This window comes from Carassius auratus, chromosome 8 (assembly GCF_003368295.1).
Source record: "Carassius auratus strain Wakin chromosome 8, ASM336829v1, whole genome shotgun sequence".
NCBI lineage: Eukaryota > Metazoa > Chordata > Actinopteri > Cypriniformes > Cyprinidae > Carassius > Carassius auratus.
The window spans coordinates 7,009,452-7,026,338 of record NC_039250.1 but is presented as its reverse complement, the minus strand read 5'-3'; the positions used below and the strand labels follow the sequence as shown (position 1 = coordinate 7,026,338).

Here is a 16,887-nt window from a genome sequence, read left to right as displayed (position 1 = left end):
AAATACACATACCAGAATGTGGTCAACTCGGTCTCTCTTTTTCCGTCCAAATTTGATCATTTTCTGCCAATCTGTTTTCTGGTTCTGCTCTTTCTTTAGACCACACAACTTTAATACCTCAGTGGTGACAAATTCCTGAATAAAGAAAAAAACAAAAACAAATTATTATTATTATATATATATATATATATATATATATATATATATATATATATATATATATATATATATATATATATACACACACACACACACACACACACACACACACACACACACACACACACACACACACACACATACACACACACACACATACACATACATACATACATACATACATGCAGATGCACAAACACACACACACAAATAAACATACTTAAATTATAGATATATTCTAATAACAAGATGCCACTTTCCTTTAAGCAGCATTGATATATTGCATACCTGAACTGTTGTGATGTCATTGGGGCATTTCACTCGATGGAAGTAGGTGGAATTAAGGCGACGTGGCTTCATCCATTGGGGCTGATCAACTTTTGGATCTTCTGCATAGATGTCTTGAATGACCTCCCATGATAAATCAAAGACGGCCTGTAAATAAATACAACGGAAAATATTTTTTACTTCATGGAAATGCCTACCAAAACCTTGCCAAGGTTAAACAAACACCTCAATGCCAGCATCTCGATCCCTACCAGTTTGTAGCTTTGTTGGCATTGAGCCTCCAGGTCATTAGCTTTGGAGTCTCCTTCCAGGAAACTATTAGAGGGTTGAGGTTTGGGTACTCCAGTCAGGCTTGGTCTACCATGACCCAGTTTGCAGCTTTTCCAGATCTCCTGAGTAGCAGCGATGACCAGTTTCTCCACTTCCTGGACAGTGTGAGGAACAATCATGGCAGGCTCCTCTGGTTGCTTCATCTGCACAGGAAGTTCAGGCCTGGGTGGTGTTTTGACCTGTTCCCCCGCACCAGAAATCCCATCTTGCTGCTGTTTTTGCTTTTGCTGTTGTTTTCGTGAGCTGAGACCAAAGTCCTCATCGAACCAGTCCTGCTCTTCTCCAAGGACATCGAAGAGCTCACGGCTCATTTCCAGCTCTGCCAGACGTTTAGCTAGCTCTTCCTGTCCACTTGTACCCAGGACAGGGCTCTCCTGTTGAAGAATCATAGTTAACAATAATCAAGATCACTTCTTACAACTTCCATCAAGAGAAGGTCTAATTTATCTTTACTTTTTTTTTTTTTTTTTGCAACACACTACAGGCCTAAAAAGAGGGTTCCAAGGTAACATTAGCCCCTAGATGTCTGTCAATAAGGCTGGAAATGTCAACTTAAGCATTACATATCAGCAATGTTATCAACTTGTTGGGTAAATCATTCACTTCATTTCAATAAATAACTCTGAAGACTGGGTTATTTTTTTAACTGCTTTCACATTTCATCTATTATAGGATCTTTAGATGCATCAAAATTTTCACTTACAGGTCTGTTGCAATGCTCTGGAGACGAAAGTTCCTCCTGATCATCATCAAAGAAACTGTCCTTCTTTGTTTTAGATGAAGACCTGCTCTGAGACTTAAAGTTGTTGCTTCCATCAAGTCCATCATCTTCATTGATGAAGTCTCTTTTCAACTGATTAGCAGCTGATAACTTCTCCTCTTTGTCTTTCTTGATCTTCTGAAATTGCTTCACCGCATCACTTAAGAAGTTTTCCACAAGTTTATCTGCTAGGGTGGTCAAAGCCCTTTTGTTATTCAAGTCTTCCCTATTATCGAGACTGGCCTCCTCGATCGAGATGTCAGTGGTTTTTGGAATTTTCTTATCCTCAACTAACCGGTCCAAAATTACTGCTGTTGGTTCCTCTTCCTGTTTTTTAGATGTCCCTTTATCCAAATTATTGAGCAATGGAACAACATTATCAACAGATGTGAGAATGATGTCCCGGTCTCCTCCGTTAGGCACTGTGTGCTGGCTTTTGTCACAGTCCTTAATGATATTGCAGTCAATATAATTAATATCCAGGTTATGCTGAGATTTAAAATAGGTGCTTTGCCCAGTAGAAAGCTGTCTGATGTTAAGTTCCAATGGCTTTCCATGCTCTTCCGAAGGCTCTCTAGTCTCAGGATGCAAATCTAGGTCAGATTTTTCTCCTTTAATTTTGTTTAGCACATTTCTGTGCTCTAACTGCTCCTCAGAACCTTTGTTTTTACTATTTGGCTGGTCATCATATGATGAATCTTCATCTTCAGTGTCTGGACTGGCCTCAAATTTCTCTGGAAGACGAGAGATCTTGTCCGGCGGTGCAAATATACCATGTTTTTCCCTACATTCAAAGTACACCACCCCATCGTAAGTTCCATTGTTACTTCCCTCAGGGTTGTCCAGTTCAACCCCGGCCCAGAATCCATTGGCAAAGTTAGTTTGTCCCTTGAATCTCAGTGTCCCTGGTTGTATATTACTAACCAAAACCCGGTCTCCAATGCAGAAGCTTGGCAATTCATCCTTTACCGGCAAAACTGGCATTTGGTGCTGTGGTAAAGTCAAACATTTTGAATGCCTCATGATGTCATCTGATTCTTTACCAAGGCTACTGAGGTCTGCATGACCTTCAGTTTGGAAGCTGCCATTAGTACTTCCTGATCGGACACTTAGTTCTTCTTCAATTTCCTCTTCACTGCTGTACATTGGAGACTTAACAGATTTTTCTTTGGGCTCTGGGGCAGAGGGTGATGTAAGCTTTGATTCATGATTATCCTCCTTAAATGACGACTCAAAGGAAGGCTCAAAGTCATCGTTATAGCCATCACCTGAGCGTGACTGTGTATCTTTCATCTTTGGTGAATCCTCCCCCTTGGACAATGAGAAGTCAGGGGTATAAGAATGATCTATGGCTGAAGGAGTCTTTTCAGCTGAAGGATAGTCTATATCTTTTAATTTCACCACAGGAGAGTCAGTAAATCTCATACTCTCTCCAGCATTTGCAGAATCTTCAACTGCTTGCTTCTCATCAGCATCATTCTCAGACAACCTTTCCTCCTCAAATTTGGGTTTCATGTCATTCAGCGATGGAATCTGAAGCCCGAAATCCAGTTTAAGCAGAGGGTGAGAGTGTTGGTCAGACTGGTAATTCTCAGACCCCTCTGACTTTGCATATTCCAGTTCCTCCATAATACCGGACTTGTGGCTAGAGACCACACTCTCATCTTCTGAAAGGAGGTCAATGGCCTCTGCTCTAGCAGAATGTTCTTTGATTGAGGGGGCATCTTCTGATTGGTGGCTTGGATACTCTGGACTACGCAAGCTCCTCAAAACGTCCATATGTTCTGGACTCCCCATAACTGGAGTTGGAGTAACTGTAGGAGGATCTTCATCTGAGGAAATGTCATCATGTTCTGATGAATAGTTCTGATGTATTGGTGCAACATCATCTGCTAACAAAGGCAGGCAACATACACAATTTAAAATTATGTATACTTTTAATTTGGTCCAAATAAATAGTTAATGCCAATAATCATGTTTTTAGTCTACATTGCACCTTTATCTGCCGATGTCTCGGTGGGCACAGTCTCTGATTTCTCAGATTCTGTGACAATCTTCCAGTTCTTGCTAGTCTCAGGTCTGTAAAGTAAACATGCAGCAAATGTTATGGGAGGTATATACACACACACACAAAAAAAAACCTCAGAATGAAGAGTAAATTATAAATGATTGGTAAATGTCAAGGCCGACCTCTGAAGTGGAGGGGGTTTTATCCGAGGCTTTTCAGTGGCTGAAGTGGGAGTTTTAATCTGGGGTTTAGTAGCTGGAGTGCTGTCTGGCTCTTTACTCAACTCAGCCTTGGTCTTCTGAATAAAGTCATTATATGACTGGGGAACCAGAGGAAGACAATCATTAACAAATACAGCATACTGACATCTTTTTTAATAGTCAATTTAAAAATATAGCAAAATAATACAGCAAGAGAAGCGCTTTCTTTAAGATAAAGAGAGCGCAGAAATAGGTGAATATGAAAGGTGATTAAATGGCTGACCTCCAGCTGTTTCAGCAGGCTTGCCTCCTGAGCTTTCAGTCGCTCTTTTTGCCTCTTCTTTTGCTCTTTCTTTAGCTGATACACCACAGATTTACGTTTACGGAGCTCGTCCTTGAGGGCACGAATACGGCTCTCAATATCACTCTGATCAGATGTGGTCTCTGAGGTAAGAGAGAAAAAATTATCACCATCGTCAAAACATTGTCTTTGCTTTAAAAAAAATACAAAAATATTGTGTGTGTGTTTGTGTGTGTGTATATATATATATATATATATATATATATATATATATATATATATATGCTTAAGATGGCACTAAACATTGTGACAAAGTACAACATTTAAATAATAACGATAGGCAATGTTTTAAACCTAAAAGGACAATTTTTTTGAGCAGTCTCTCTTTTACGACAGATCATCTCTACAAGGCAGGTAGACTCATCTGTGGTGCTTTAACATGACTAAGTGGTTTGATCCAAAGAAGTGCATACACGGAGATAAACAGAGCATTGTATTTTGCTGGCACAGTGTTCCTCTTCCTGCATTCATGTAACCAATTGAAGCAGGCTAAATTAACATACCAGATATGTAGCACCTTAAGAACTATGATTTGAAAAATAGACAAAAGTTTTTAAAAATAGGAGACCAATGATAAAATGGATTAAGAGAGCAAAACACTACATGAAACAATTTTGTATGGGTCTACATTACGTTGAGAGTGCAAATCCATATAATTTTCAAAGTCTAATGGAGGCAGTATGGATCTTACCGGATGGAGTGGCTGAATGAGGGTCACTGGTGCAGGCCTCACTGGTCTTGATGTTGGAGCACACCTGCATCTTGCTGCTTCTGTCAGTGCCAGTGACAGTGCCAGGCTGGCTATTGTCTGAATGTCGCAGAGAGCTGAGGCTGACTTTCTCTGGAGGAGACTGAAACACATACAGGAAGAAGGATCCAAGGTCAGGACGTGTAAGTCACACTCACCAAAGAGAGCTACAGTATAGTCAACTCTGTGTTATAAAACAGCACATAAAGAACTTTGGACTACTTGTAAGATGCAAACAATTTTGCATATCTCCATGCTCAGGAAAACATAAACATTAGATGCAGAATCAAATATTTTTTTTTTTTTTTTTCAGAAAACTCAGTTTCAGTTTTCACCTGTTTGCTGTCTGTGGCATTAAATGCAGGTGAGTGGAGGGTATCAGGGGCAGGGCTGTTGCCCGCATGAGGAGAGGGGAGTTCAGAGACAGGTTGGTCCGAGGAAGGGCTGGCCAGCTGCTCTGAAACTGACAAATCAGTGTGCAGGCTGGACACGGACAATGCTTGGGAGTCATCATCTTCACTGCCTGCTTCTGTGAGAACATGAATACAGATAAACAAAATGTAACAGTTCAATGCATAATCATTGCTTTGATGTTCTTATACACAGACTTACAAAACTAGTGAACATTTAAAAATCTGGGGAGGTAAGATTTTTAAATGTTTTTTTTTTATTACGTCTTTCAAAATGGTGCATTTTATTTGAGTAAAACTACAGTACCAGAACTAATAATATTATTATAAATTAAAATTTTTCCATTTTAATATAGAAAATATAATTCTATTTAACAATAATTCTATTTTTCTGTGATGGCAAAGCTGAATTTTCAGCAGCCAATACTCCAGTCTTCGGTCACGTTTTCCTTCTGAAATCCTTTTAATTTTCAAGAAACATTTTTATTATCAATGTTGAAAACAGTTGTGCTGCTTAATGGTATGTAATATTTGTGTAGAAATCTTGATACATTTTTAGAGAATATAATTTATTGCTTTAGAAATCTTTAATGTCTTTACTGTAACTTTTGATCAATTTAATTTGTTCTTGCCATATAAAGGTATAATTTCTTTTGAATGGAAGTACAGATGAAGTACAACTGATCAGCGGTTACTGATGTGCATAAACCGGCCATTCTTTAGAAGAAAAGTTTCAATTTCACTTCCTTTCAATCTCAATACCCTTTTCCCACTCACCTTGTCCTGTGGGACTCTGTTGTCCACCTCTGGTCTTACTGAGCTCACTTTCCCAGCTGCGCTGCTGCAGTGGTGTTCTGTTGCGTGGCTGCTGCTGTTTTTCCCAGGCCGCCAGAGCTTGCTTCTCCATTTGGCGCACTTCTGCCTCCTCCGCGTCCAACCTCTGTCTCCACTCAAGAAGCTCCTCCGCATGTCTGCGCCTCTGCATCAACTGCTGCTCTCTTTTAGTGAGAAACCTACAGGACAGAAAATGAAGGAGACGAAGAGAGATAGAAAAGGCAGAACAAGACTGTGTAAGGCAAAGTGACACAATTTGTAAACAGGCCACCAAAAAAGCAGGCAAAGCAGAGGTCCAAATAATGCCACTCACCCACCTTCTTCAAACCCCAGATTAGTCTCTTTTGCAAAGGATGTGCACCCACACATACCCTTACACACACACACACTACAAAACATGCTTCCCAAAACAGGCACAGCTCCACTTGGTGACCTGCATTCATTTTAATGGGAAAAACAGCCCTATTGTGCCTTTAACATCTTCATCAGGGTAAAACTCATGCATCTGATCCAACTCATGGGTGATAGACATGGGGACAAACTCCTGACAAACTGAAACACATAGGTTCCACCCAGGGTTTTGACAAACACTGTTAGGCTTTTGTCTCTGTAAGTGCAATCCTGCAATGGAATTATTTGATTGTGCATTTGCTTTCAGAAAAAATGTAATAAAATGTGTTATATATAATGGTTTGGCAATACAAATGTATAAATATTAGTTAAGCAAAAGAATTAGAATTTCACAAGCTGTACTGAATATTACAGCATATTTATCATTTTAGCAAGTGGTGCCAGGAAAAAAACTTCAGTCACTGAAGGCAGGTCATTCTTTTTTTCAGAAAAAAGCCCTCCATGTATCATGACTTTGTTCTGCTAGATCAAACCTGCCTGGGTTTTTCATTGAGGTTTAAGATAATTAAAAACATGTTAGAGAAAAACAGATGGCTTTATCTAAAAGCAATCGTCTTGCCTAGTGAATACAGCGGCCATCTTCATCCAACCATAAATTGTATTATGTTGCCTCAGTCATATATACTCATTAGCTCATCGCGGGCTACACTTATTTAATCAGGGGCTGGAGTTAAGATTTACTGTGGCCATTGGGCAGATGAAGAAGTCCTAAACTAGCATTATTCAGAAGCATACAATATATCAGTCTGTCCGGCCTGTCTGAAAAGAGGTATTCCTCCCGGTCTCCACTCACCACGATACAAAGTTCAAGAACTGATTTCACGGAGACGCTCTGTGTGTGGTGCATGGTTGAAGCTCACGAAAGTTGTTGGGGTTGTATTTCACCACAAATCAGAAAAAAGTATATGTATATATATATATATATATATATATATATATATATATATTTTTTTTTTTTTTTTTTCAAAAAGACAATAATCCTTATATTTAAGATCATCAATATCATTTACATCGTGATGTTCATGACAATTATCTAAATAATTCAACCCCACATTATTTCTGTAATGCAAATTATATATAATCGTGAGATTGACCATAAAAAAAATTATATTTACATATTAATACAAGACAGACTAGCAACAAGGCAGAGACTAGATTTGACAGGATCACACTACAGCATTGGTCTCAAACACAATTCCTGGAGGACCACAGCTCTGCAGTTTTGCTCCAACCCTAATCAAACACACCTGATCCAGCTAATCAAGGTCTTCAGGATTACTAGAAACTTCCAAGCAGGTGTGCTTGGATTTGGAGCTGTTTGGAGCTAAACTCTGCAGAGCTGTGGCCCTCCAGGAATTGAGTTTGAGACCACTGCAACTACAGAGACAAAAGACGCAAGACCCACAGATCACTCATTTAACCCACCATGATGTAAACAAGTCTAATCTTTGGCTTTGATTGATGGTAATTATTTTTAAACATTTTCATGTATTTGATCAGCAAATAAAGGCTCAAAAACCAATCACAACAGATTCAGGTAAATCATTTAATCATTAGAAATAAAAATAATCTTCCCCAATCAGATAAATAACTATGCTTTATAATCAAACTAGCTTTAGCCAAAGAATCAACTTATTTTAGCATGGTGTAGCCAGTTCATTTTCATTCATCACTGCATTCCTCTTTCTGTCTCTATCCCCACCCACCCAGCTGTGGCAGTGGATGAACAAAAGCATGCTCCATGGGAAATAGGTGCTGAGAGAAGGAAAGAGAGAGGAGGATTATGGGTAACTGTACCTGACCAACTGGCTGTAGATAAAGAGCTGGAATTTGGGGTGAAGATTTGGGAGACAGATAGACAGAGAGGCCCAGTGATGAGCCGTAAAGACAGAGAAGAAATAATGGACAGGAGAACAGTGTCTAAGGAAGAAAGAGGGGAGAGGACAGTCAAAAATCAAGAAGTAGTGTTGGGGGGGGGGGGGGGGGGAGAGAGAGAAAAAACCGATATGGAGACAGAAAGAGAGATTGAGTGTAAACGTGTATCCTTACTACATGCTGCAAATCCTTAAAGGGGTCATATGATGCAATTTACATTTTACAAGCTCTTGGTGTATAAGTTGCAAAGACTAAAGTCTCAAATCCAAAGAGATATTCTTTATAAAAGTTAAGAATCAACCACACCCCCCTAAACGTCTCATTCTAGCCCCCACAATGTGTTAAGATTTGCATAACGCCACCAAACGTTCACACAAAGAAAGGCGGCGTAACATTTATTCTCTATGCTGCCATGTCGTGGAGACATTTGAATTTCGAGGAAAAGTTCATTTATTTCAGTAATTCAACTCAAATTGTGAAACTCGTGTATTAAATAAATTCCATTCACACAGACTGTAGTAGTTTAAGTCTTTGGTTCTTTTAATTGTGATGATTTTGGCTCACATTTAACCAAAACCCACCAATTCACGATCTCAAACAATTAGAATATGGTGACATGCCAACCAGCTAATCAACTCAAAACACCTGCAAAGGTTTCCTGAGCCTTCAAAATGGTCTCTCAATTTGATTCACTAGGTTTCTGTTAAATGTGAGCCAAAATCATCACAATTAAATGTACCAAAGACTTAAACTACTTCAGTCCGTGTGCACTGAATTTATTTAATACACGAGTTTCACCATTTGAGTTGAATTACTGAATTAAATGAAGTTTTCCATGACATTCTAATTTATTGAAATGCACACCTGTATAATCAGTAATTACGTCCTCACTGGATGCAACGAATGCCTCATTTGTAATGGGTTTATATTGGTTTTGTCTGGTCGCCCCGGGATATGGCATCACCGTATGTTAAGGGCTGTAATATTTCCATCGCACGCTTGAGGTATTTGGCCAATTACAACACACTGGATAGCTGGTCAATCAGCACACACCTTGCTTTTTCAGAACGATAAGGTTTGTAAAAATCAATGTGTTTCAGAAAGGCGGGGCATAGAGGAGCAACAATAATGTACATTATATGGAAATTAACGTGTTTTTTGAACCTTAAACCACATAAACAGATTGCATTACACCAAATACACAAAATAATGTTATTTTTAGCAACGTCATATGACCCCTTTAACAAACCACTACCTTTCAAAGGTAGTGTCAAACTTTTATGGAAACATTAATCTACCCCAAACAATAGTCTGGAGAGTCTCATTAAATTTATCAGAACACCTGTGTCATATTTCAGTCTTCCCAAAATTAAAAAAAATATTTAGGACTATCAGATTTTTTGGACTAAATAGGTGAATTGGACAAAGTAAATTGGCCGTAGTGAGTGAGTTTTAAAGTTAAAAACCACCCAGACAGTTCTTTCTGAAATTAACAAGCTGTTTCTCTATGCAGGAATCTTTGACTAATTCTGCTAATTTTGCTGTGATAAAAGAGGGCAAGTACATAATTTATTAAATTAACTAAATTAAGGGAGGAAGACAACAAAGCAATTGCTTTTACAAAAGAGCTCCATAGACTGGATTACAAATCACTTTGAATGAGATGCAGGATAAAGTGTTTATACCGATGAGTTCGGAATAAATACAGCTGGAGGTTATAAAAAGAGATCTTCATGCTATTAGTGTGAGCTAGAAAGTGAGCAGAAGTGTGTGAACGGTGCTACAATCGCAACACAGCATGTGATTAGTTGAATCAGACAAGCGTGAAATCCCCAAATTTTATTCTCAAGACAAAAATATTTGTGTGTCAGTGCTATGAAAAGTTTCTGACCAATGGGACGACCCTCATCAGTTGTCAAGATATGATTGTAAACAAGAATTTGTTGTCAAGGATTGAGTGGCTGAATATGGGAGAATGAGATTACACACAATAGACAAACATTTAGAAAACATGTGAAGGTTATGAAACGCATTCGAGAAATCTCATGAAATCTCACTGCCAGAAAGTACATCCTGTTTACTAGCTGTATAAGAAAGCTGCTCTCTGTTTTAGATGTGAAAGATTCCTCCATTCATAAAGTGAGAGGAGTGTTTTCCTACACAGAGCACGCTTATGTTCAAACCAAACACTGTGCACACAGAAATAAATAAGAAATAAACACTTTAAAATGTCACTTGGTCAGCAAGCTGTAGACGACCTCAAAGAAATGAATACATGTTATTAGTAGCATTAGCTTGTCATAAATAAGAAATCGCTCCAGAGTACACTGAACATTCACTGTTTGTTTGGCCCTCTTGAAAGAGGTTTACACTACATATGCATAAGGTAATTAAAATTAAAGAAGAGGAAAAAGATGGAAGGATAGAAAAGAAACATGTGTGAGGGTTTATTTACTTTTCGTCCATGTGAGACCGCATCTTTTTCAGTTTCTGCATGATGCTGCTGGTTTCACTGCCTGACACAGACATGGGGGAGTGGCTACGGGTCTCTGCGTCTGTCAAAGTCACGCTGGGCGGAGCCGACTCCTCTGCCTCGCCTGAAACAGGTGATTCCTGCAGATGTTTCATAAAAAAAAAAAAAAATAGTGCAATATGTTCAATACACTACATAGAGAGTACTTACAAGATACAAAAAGCTTTTATTTAGGAAGATTAAGAAACCACAATCTTTCAGACGACTGACCAGCTTTGTGTCTGCGCTTTTGAGCCGCTCTTTGAGTTTGAGTGTTGTGTGCCTCATTCTTTCGATCTCCTCCTGCTGTTTGAGGAGCAGCTGTCTCTCCCTCCTCGCTGCTTTATTGGCCTCCTGCAGTCGTTTGATCTCCGCCTGGGGATAAACAACAGCGACATATTAACCTTTATTTCTGTTCGGTAAACATGACAACATTTAAGTAAATCAATTAGGACTATTTAATTTATTATACATTAATTTGAAAGTGTATCTTCGAGATAATCTCATAAATCCACATATGATTGTCACCTGTTCCTGTTGTAGCTTCAGTATCAGGCCTCTCTGTTTCTTACGAAGGGGTGGCATCTTATCGTCCTCTCCTTTATCTCTGAGATGCCTAATGGAGAAGAATGGAGATGAGGTGCATGTCACTATAGTTCAACAATTTTAATCAAGATGATCACTCTACTGCCTTTAAATGTATGGGTTTCCATTTCAACATATGAGATTTTACTCAGGAAAAAATGGTGCAACTTAACCAAAATATACCACAACATATTTAATTTCAGTTATGAGACATAAATCACGGTTCAAAATTTTGTGGACTGATTGACAATAATAAATATTTATTGAGCACCAAAACAGAATATTAGAACAATTTCTGAAAATCTGAACAAAAATAAATGTCAAAATATAATTGATTATTTTTAATTGTAATAATGTTTGAATATTACTGTTTTTATGTATTTTTGATTAAATAATTGGAGCCTTCATGAACAGGACACTTCTTTCAAAAGCTTTTAAAAAAAGATATTACTGATGCTTTTGAACAGTTATCTATATATGGAGTTACCAAGCAGGGAATATAGCGTGGAAAACGTAGGGTGAGACAAATGTATGCATATTATTATTTTCTCCCCACCAATGCAACCTTTATTACATTTTTTTTTTTATTCTTGAATAATACTACTATAAACCACAGAAATTATTAAGAAAGCAAATATGGTCCATTTTGATTTCATGTTGCATTTAATATATTTTTTCCTGCTAATCATAATGAATGTTTTTCCTGCCTCTTCTGGTGTTCGAGCCAGGCCAGTTCAGCCTTGGTCTTTTCTCGGAGGGCCTTCTGACGCAGACGCAGGAGAGAACTCTGATGTTGAGCACGAACTTCCTCCTCCTTCATGTACTGACGCACCAAATCCATGGTGAACCTAGAGAAGCTGTCCTGACCACTTGAGAAGGGCATGCTGCCATCCTGCTGTGTATAACGTGATATGGCGCAGGGGAAAAACAAGAGCTGAGTCACTAATCCATCCCATACAAAGAGCTTCTTATCAACACACCAGGAAAACACAAACAAACTTCAACTATGACAACCAAATAGAACAAAACACAACAGGCTTGATTGTACGGAGCACAACTGGGGTCAGAGTTATGCTGCACGAGGAGAGCTGACAGGATGTCACCTTTGAGCTCGCTCTGGGGCTGGATCTGTCATGGCTGTGGTCGTCGTCAGATTCTGGATGAGGACTGGGCTTCCTGTCCAGTGATTCGCGCCGGTGGGCCTCGGATGGTAAAAGAGAGCGGAACGATCTTTCCTCAATGTCATCCTCTGTCATAGAGTCCTCAAACTTCACAGAGTACTCTTCGGCGATGGAGGCACTGTCTGCTGATTGGAGGAATAGACAGGAAGTGGTCAAAACAGCTTTTCTCAGGACAGCCTATTTAAGTTGCTTACCCCCAAAAATGTGAGCTTTACCTTTTTCTTGAAGCGGGCTTCGCAGATTTTCCGAGCAAAGGGAGTCATCAGCAGCGGTGTGAGCCTGGTCCTCCACTGAACTACTGCTTCTGTCTTTTCCTGGTGTATTCCTCTCGTCTTGATCAGAACGAGGTGGACTCCGCTGGGTACTACTGCTGCCGCCACCACTTAAAAGCCGAGAGGTCAACATTTACACAATATGTTCTATAAAACCATTAATTTGTGCCGTGAAAGACAAATTGGCTAAAGTGAAAAGTAGATGGCATTACCTGATGGTGGGTCTCCTGGAAGGGATGGACTCTGAGAGGCTGTCTGGTGGAGTCTCGACCTCGGATGGACTCTTACGTCTCTCAGGAGACAGCTCACTCTTCCAGCTACTGGAGAAGATCCAAAACAGCATCATTACTGATGTATAGACCCCGATCACTAACATGACAAATTTGAAAAAATCTTTCACATTAGAAAATTGAAAGTGAAAACATGGTTAAAAGGACAGTTGATCCAACAATGAAAATATCTTTATGATTTACTCATATCCATGTTGTTCCAAATCCCCTGCAGTGGCTCTCATTATTCATCTGCACTTTTGCATACTCTAACTCCAAGGCTTGGAACAACATGAAATAATGATAGATTTTCATTTCCTGATGAATTATTCCTTTAATGCAGAACATTATCTGGCTTTTATGCTTAAGTGAAGCTGTAGAGTAAGAAGAATCAGAATGTCTGAAGTGAGTGAGTCACCTGTCAGTGTTGGAGTATGGCTGCTGCGGTTTCAGACTGCGTTTGTGGGGTTTCTGTTGATCATACAGGGGCATAATGGAGGGGCCAGGAACACTTAGCGCTCCAGCAATCTGTGAACGAGCCAGCTCAGTCATCTATAGGGAGAGGGAGAGAAACATTTAAATACACTTTTAATCCTTCAAGCTGACTTTAAAGAAAAAGCCACAGTACCTTCAGGGAGGACACTTTACACTCTGAGAAGATAAGCATGTAATCTTGTTTCTAAACATTTGGTTTTCTAGCATACAATTAAACACCCAAGAGTTTGTGTATTAGATATTTAGTAGGACTGAGAATCTTTAGGCATTTCATCAATTATTTTCATTGAGTCAAGATTTAATTACAGAAATTAGTCCAAATACTGTAAAAAGACTCTTAATGAAACTTATATCTAGTATAATTCTAGTACTATTTACATACTATTAGAGCATTTATAACTATTTAATTCATTTTAAGTGGCACTTTTTGTTCAACTTTTTTGTTTATTATCCTTTTTTTAGTGCAATTTCTTTTACTGTTTAGGTTTTAGTTCTGCTTTTATTTCCAGTTAACTTAATGTCTAATTGGCTAAAAAGTTGTTCATTTTATAACTATTTTATTTTGGCTTTTTCAATTAACAAAATAGTTTTTAATATGTTTATCTTATTTAATAATAACCCTTCTTGTCTGTTCTGTCCAGTTTATGCTTCTTAAAAATCATAATTACTGGTTATTATATTTAGAAATAAAATTTTCAGTTACTCAATCCAGAAATATATGGGGGAAAAAAGCTCACCTCTTTAATGTGTTGTGCCGTTTCAGCTGTGTGGCGTGCAGCCTCAGCCTGCTGGTTTATCATTTTGTTTGTGGCCTCATGCAAACCTCCTAAAGCCTGCTGTTGAGACTGGAGCAAACCCTCTTGCAGCTCTGCATGGGCCTTGAATCCAACACAAGCATCCGTTTATTTAAAACATGCCAATCATTTAACTAAAGCTGCCGTTTTTAACTTGGTCTGAATCAGTTTTGGTTTCATCATCCTTTCTTCGTAGATCAGGTGTGGTTATTGTCGGTTCTGGAGAGTTCTGCTCCAACCTTGACAAAAACCAACCTACTTTGTAACTTTTTTTGACCCTTAAACACTGATTAGCTTGTTCAGGTGTGTTTGATTAGGGTTTGAGCAAAACTCTGCAGGCTCTCCATGACCAAAGTTGGCCACCCCTGTTGTAGATCTATTTATACATGTAAACTCATTCAGTCCTGTTAAAAAGTATATACATCCCAGAATACCAGAAAGAATATATTTCAAATTAAACAAACAAACTGACATGAAATCTCCTCAACAAAGATCCTATACTATTAACAAATTATAAATGCAAATACCTGTGCAGCTTTCTGTCTGCTTTCTTCCAGTTGCCGTTGTGTTTCGAGGGCTTCTTGCTCTGCCTTCATCCTTAGCAAGTACAGTTCACGCTCATGCCTCTGTTGCTGAGACTGCAAGAAACACAGGTTAAAAGTCACCCTCAAATACATTGCCACATGACCACAGAAGGTCAGATAATCACTTTAGCAGGTGCATAACTTCACCTTGAGAATCTGAGCGAGTGAGACAGTTTCCTGCTGAGCGAGAGACACGCCTCTCACTCGCTCCACATCACCGAGCTGTCGCACGGACTCCTCCACTGCATCCAGGTAACTGAGCTCAGCAGACAGGCGCTGCTGGAGGACCCCAGGAGCAAACTGGAGCTCCGCTGAACCTGAGGACACATAGAAGAGCAAGTAAACCGATTCCATTCCTGAACTGAAACTCTTTTTTCCTAACAGCAGACTTCTTAAGAATTACAGTTGCTTAGAACTTAGACAAAAATCTAGACAGTCAGCTTACCTGCAGTCCTGTGCTCTGTTCTTCCTGGGCTTTGAGTATGGGCCGAGGGGTTGGATTTAGCCCTGGCAGCTGAGGAGGAGGAACTGGGCAGAGCTGCGTGAGGGGAATCCGACCCCTGGGCAGACCCTCTGCTTGGGATACTGTCATCTGGAGACAACCGGGAAGAACCAGAGCTGGCTGGAGAACCAGCGGCAGGAGTTGAACGAGCGTTTCGGGGAGATTTCTTTCCCTCAGAGCCAAAATGACTAATGAATCAAAACAGGGAATTAAAAATAATTAATAACAATAAGAATAAATATGAACAATATTAGTAGTAGTTGTTGGGGTCTGTAAGCTAGTTTTGAAGAAAAAAATATCATTTTATTAATTTTGTTGAGAATGACAACATTATTTAAAAAAGCAATACATTTTAATAGCTGTATTTATTTGATTTTGTATTGATCAATTATTGTTATTATATTTTTCTTAATAAACAAACCAACTTAACATAGATGATTTAACAAGATTTTCTAATTAAAAATAAATCTAAAAGGTAAACTTTTTGAGCTAAAAATAATAATAAGATTTAAAAAAAATAAAAATGCTACAAGCTAACAGGCTGAGCTGAATGGTGAACACCACTCTAATGGGACCACCAAAACTTCCAATAGTCCAGTACCTCTTAACAATAAGGTCTTTGTGCTACTGTAGCTGGAAATAATGCCCAAGAAGTGCGCTGAAGATGGGACTATCCCTTAAACTTATGTTAACCCAGTTAGAACTCTGTGCTGCTGTATAAACCTATCCAGAGACCACATCTCTGGAAGATACAGCTGAAAACGCAGGTAGGCACGAGGGGAATCTGACTCACAGGCTTCAACAAATGCCACAGGGAGGCTCGAATGTCACACTAGGGGGAAATATCTCATTGGCAATGAGCCTGACCTGCAGCACAGCTAACCTACTGAACAAAAGAGTCAGTGTGTACGTGCATGTTGCCTCCCATCTTGCTTTCTGAAGGGCTACAGCAGTCTGAACACTTATACCCTCTACCTGACATATAGCAGAACTAATATTGACATTGGCTCCTCAGGGTTCTAATAATTAGGATAAACAGGAACAGGATGGATAGTGTGTTTAAAGATATTTCCGTTCTGTGCTCGAAATGTCAAAGTTCGTGTCCGGTGACTAACAGAATGGCAATGAAAGATGACTGTATTAGTAAATCAAAATCAAAGCTTTTTTCTTTTTAAAACTTCAACTATGCCAACAATAAAAATGTTATGAAGATACACGCAAGAGGCTGTTCAGATGCTTTTATTAGATGCACCATTGCTTCAAGGTTTACATTTTATCAGTGTGAGTTAATGTGTTTACAAGGCCTTAC

The 16,887-nt window shown here is 39.0% G+C and overlaps 1 protein-coding gene across 11 annotated transcripts in view; it reads right to left on the bottom strand.

Moving 5' to 3' along the window:
- The window catches only part of LOC113107129 (centrosome-associated protein 350-like), a 34,667-nt gene that overhangs the window by 2,101 nt on the left and 15,679 nt on the right, over positions 1-16,887 (bottom strand). For 4 of the 11 annotated variants that reach the window (XM_026269382.1, XM_026269387.1, XM_026269384.1 and 1 more), the window contains 23 exons: positions 15,522-15,766; positions 15,224-15,393; positions 15,020-15,130; positions 14,436-14,576; positions 13,622-13,755; positions 13,147-13,254; positions 12,878-13,044; positions 12,585-12,787; positions 12,189-12,376; positions 11,425-11,512; positions 11,128-11,271; positions 10,840-10,997; positions 8,307-8,429; positions 6,042-6,277; positions 5,190-5,383; positions 4,798-4,957; positions 4,029-4,189; positions 3,728-3,864; positions 3,534-3,616; positions 1,481-3,429; positions 699-1,151; positions 448-594; positions 13-135 (listed from right to left, as the gene is read on the bottom strand). In XM_026269382.1, coding sequence (XP_026125167.1) covers positions 13-135; positions 448-594; positions 699-1,151; positions 1,481-3,429; positions 3,534-3,616; positions 3,728-3,864; positions 4,029-4,189; positions 4,798-4,957; positions 5,190-5,383; positions 6,042-6,277; positions 8,307-8,429; positions 10,840-10,997; positions 11,128-11,271; positions 11,425-11,512; positions 12,189-12,376; positions 12,585-12,787; positions 12,878-13,044; positions 13,147-13,254; positions 13,622-13,755; positions 14,436-14,576; positions 15,020-15,130; positions 15,224-15,393; positions 15,522-15,766 — 5,623 coding nt within the window. The remainder of the gene's footprint in view (positions 1-12; positions 136-447; positions 595-698; positions 1,152-1,480; positions 3,430-3,533; positions 3,617-3,727; positions 3,865-4,028; positions 4,190-4,797; positions 4,958-5,189; positions 5,384-6,041; positions 6,278-8,306; positions 8,430-10,839; positions 10,998-11,127; positions 11,272-11,424; positions 11,513-12,188; positions 12,377-12,584; positions 12,788-12,877; positions 13,045-13,146; positions 13,255-13,621; positions 13,756-14,435; positions 14,577-15,019; positions 15,131-15,223; positions 15,394-15,521; positions 15,767-16,887) is intronic. The other 7 variants (XM_026269385.1, XM_026269393.1, XM_026269389.1 and 4 more) reach the window with 6 other exon arrangements.